Raw genomic sequence first — 2,970 nt, forward strand, 5'->3', positions numbered from 1 at the left:
CTTGTAAAATCATTAAGAATTCTTATAAGTTCTTCAAGTTGTATCATTCTTCTCTAAAAGAGAGAAAAACAATCTTCTGTACTTCAAAACAATCTATTGTTAATCAAGAGACAGTAAGTCTCTTGATTTGTAAAGTTTTTTTAACACAAGGGAAGAGTATCCTTGGGTGGTTCAAAAATTGTAAAGGAATTTACAAATTAGTGAAAATTTCAAGTGGATTACTTGAAGACTGGACAAAAGCACAGGGCGTGGCCGAACCAGTATAAAACTGAGTTTGCAATTCTCTCTTCTTTAAACTCTTTTACTTTATTGCAGTTTAATTTTACTTTACATATTTAAAGAAGCATTAAGTAAATTGTTTATTACTTTTTTTTTCTGCATATTAAGTCTGCATATTTTTTTTAAAGAGAGAATTAAAATTTGTTAGGAGAAATTTTTAAACTTAATTCACCCCCCTCTCTTAAGTTATTGAGGTCACTTGTCTAACAAATTTAACAAGCATTTTTTAAAAGTAAAAGGACAAAGACAAAACAAACTTCCTTTATTTAATAAATTTCAATAACCACACTTCACCGCGTAACATAAGGATAGAACTCAATACAAAGTATTTTGTTTTTTAAATATAAAAAACTATAACATCATGCAACCACCTAAAAAACAGAACTCAACACATTCTAGGACTAAAAAATAATCATTCTCATTCATCCTTTAATTGTAAATCTTAATTGACTCAACAACATTATGCAGCTTCCTTGAGCTTCTTTGTGATGCTGGCGATATACTTGCCTTGGTGGAATGCTTGCTCCAACTCAAGCTTAGTTGGTTGTCTTGAACCATCACCTGCATAAGTTCCTGAACCATATGGACTTCCACCTTTGAGTTCCTCCATATCGAACATTCCAGCACCAAATGTGTATCCAATCGGAACAAATAGCATTCCATGATGAACCAGCTGAGTTATAGCAGTAAGCCTGACATTGGATTCCACAATTTCTCATCATTAATACTATTATTTCATAAAATATTGCTTACCATGGCCTTAAAGACAATAGTGAGTGACTTTAAATACATTATATTAATTAGTTACAGCATGACTTAAATATAAAGATTTTTGTGTTTTCATGGCTAAAACTACAAATACTTCACCTTCTATAGTCAATTAAAGGAGTTGACATTTTTTTTTCCCGAAAATTAACAAGGGCTCTTATATTAAACAATCTAAAGTGAATTTTTTTTATAGAAAAATGTTACTGATACATCCTACCGTGATTTCTAATAAAAACATTTTATTTGTTGATCCAAATAAAGCGTCCTAGGATACTCATTAATAAAACCTATATTTTTCAATAAGAAAATTGTTGTTTTCTTCACATATGCTAAGTGACTTGTTAGCAATTTCCTAAACCACTACTCTTTGAAATTATTCAAGAAACTAGGTGTTTAGAAAGAGGGTTTAGTTCAATTGATCAAACTGTATGTGTAAATTATTGTAAATTTCCTGGTATCCGAGTTTGATTCTTACTAATTAAAAAAGAAAAAAAAAGATAGAGGGTCTTACGCTGTTGTTTCTTGTCCACCACCTTGGGAACTAGTGCTGTAGAAGATTCCAGCAGGCTTGCCTGCAAGCTGTTGTGTTTTCCATAAGCCTCCAGTTGCATCCAGAAATGCTTTGAACTGCGCTGCCATCATTCCAAATCTTGTGGGGAAGCCAAAGACAAAGCCATCAGCCTCAGAGAGTTCATTGGGGGTAATAATTGGCACATCACTCTTGGGTGGTGCTCTCATTTTGCCAAGCACCTCTTCTGGCAATGTCTCTGGTACCTGCTCATGTACATTCATGTTCTTTTGATTAACTTAACTGAGCAAATTTTAAAATCTATGGGAAGTATTGTCTTAATTGCGCAAGACAACAGAATATAGGAAAACTTGTTGCATGGTTTCATTGGAAGAGCAGAGGTTGAGGTCCTAAGAGGTCATGAACCAAAGGAAAATATGATCATAGTGAAGACAAAATTGAACTCAACCTAGTTGGAACAATGACAATGAAAGCAATAACCATAACTAACAATGCAACAGGGGTAATACAATAACTAACATTTTTTTATCTGTCAAAAGGAAATTTGAACGTGGGCTTTGGAGTGAACTTTGCTCGGTGTTTGCAACTTTAAGCATTGATAAAATTGAATACTTAGGGTTAGTACCATACATAAACAAGAGTAGAGAGTTTAACTGTGGTATACCCTGTCATATTGATCAACCTATTAAAAATATCCTAAACATGAATTTTAAAATAATTATTAGCAATTTCAACAATTTTAAATTAGACCATTATTTATAACAGTGTAAAAAGATTTACAGTTAAATAATAAACGTGCCTGCCATAGTTTGGCCTCAACACCTTCTACAGAATCAACTCCTTTCTTTATTTCTTCCGCTAGTCTATCCACATGCCTGTACATTGAGTAATACCTGTAAAAAATATTTGAAAATTTTCATTTGGAATAATGATTAATTAACAAAATTCCTTTAATGTGAAAAATATAGAAAAATTCATACACAATATAAACTTGGACAGCCATTGATGAGGATGATGAAATTGATGATCTTTGGTCTTGGATGTGCTACTTCTCTTTGTGTTTATTTCGTTATGGGCTTAACAATGAACGCCTAAGTCGAGGAATGAGCATACTAGCGGGAAGCGCCAGCTATTTTTATAGTTGAACATAAGATTTGATTTTGACCAAGGTGGCTTGACTATTTAAATTAGTCTGTTATTTTAATATTTTTTTTTTTATTTCGATTTTGTTTTCTTTCGGATAGAACGACGACGTTGCTACGAACATGGTCGATGATGATGATGGGGTGGCGTCATGCTGGCTCACCATGAAATGGAATTGATTCAAATATTCAATGCTTAGAAGCGGCCAAATTTACAAGATTTTATGATTAATTATGAATTTGTTACTTAAA

At 32.6% G+C, this 2,970-nt stretch overlaps 1 protein-coding gene across 1 annotated transcript; it reads right to left on the reverse strand.

Annotated features, from left to right (window-relative positions):
* Positions 1 to 518: 518 nt before the first annotated feature.
* LOC114379478 (NAD(P)H dehydrogenase (quinone) FQR1-like) lies at positions 519 to 2,690 on the reverse strand. The gene is made up of 4 exons (XM_028338149.1): positions 2,557 to 2,690; positions 2,376 to 2,469; positions 1,559 to 1,821; positions 519 to 971 (listed from the first exon to the last, which is right to left on the reverse strand). The coding sequence occupies exons 1-4, from the start codon at positions 2,577 to 2,579 to the stop codon at positions 740 to 742; spliced, it is 612 nt and encodes a 203-aa protein (XP_028193950.1). The 5' UTR covers positions 2,580 to 2,690; the 3' UTR covers positions 519 to 739.
* Between the last annotated feature and the right edge of the window lie 280 nt (positions 2,691 to 2,970).

This window comes from Glycine soja, chromosome 12 (genome assembly GCF_004193775.1).
Source record: "Glycine soja cultivar W05 chromosome 12, ASM419377v2, whole genome shotgun sequence".
In the NCBI taxonomy this organism is placed as follows: domain Eukaryota; kingdom Viridiplantae; phylum Streptophyta; class Magnoliopsida; order Fabales; family Fabaceae; genus Glycine; species Glycine soja.

Excerpts from the sequence above, each read along its gene's own strand:
- LOC114379478 (XM_028338149.1), bottom strand. The coding sequence starts at position 2,579 with ATGGCTGTCCAAGTTTATATTGT. Across the intron at positions 2,470-2,556 it reads GCTGTCCAAGTTTATATTGT|GTATTACTCAATGTACAGGC; the intron begins GTATGAATTTTT and ends TATTTTTTACAG. Across the intron at positions 972-1,558 it reads GGTGGACAAGAAACAACAGC|GCTTACTGCTATAACTCAGC; the intron begins GTAAGACCCTCT and ends ATCCAATGTCAG.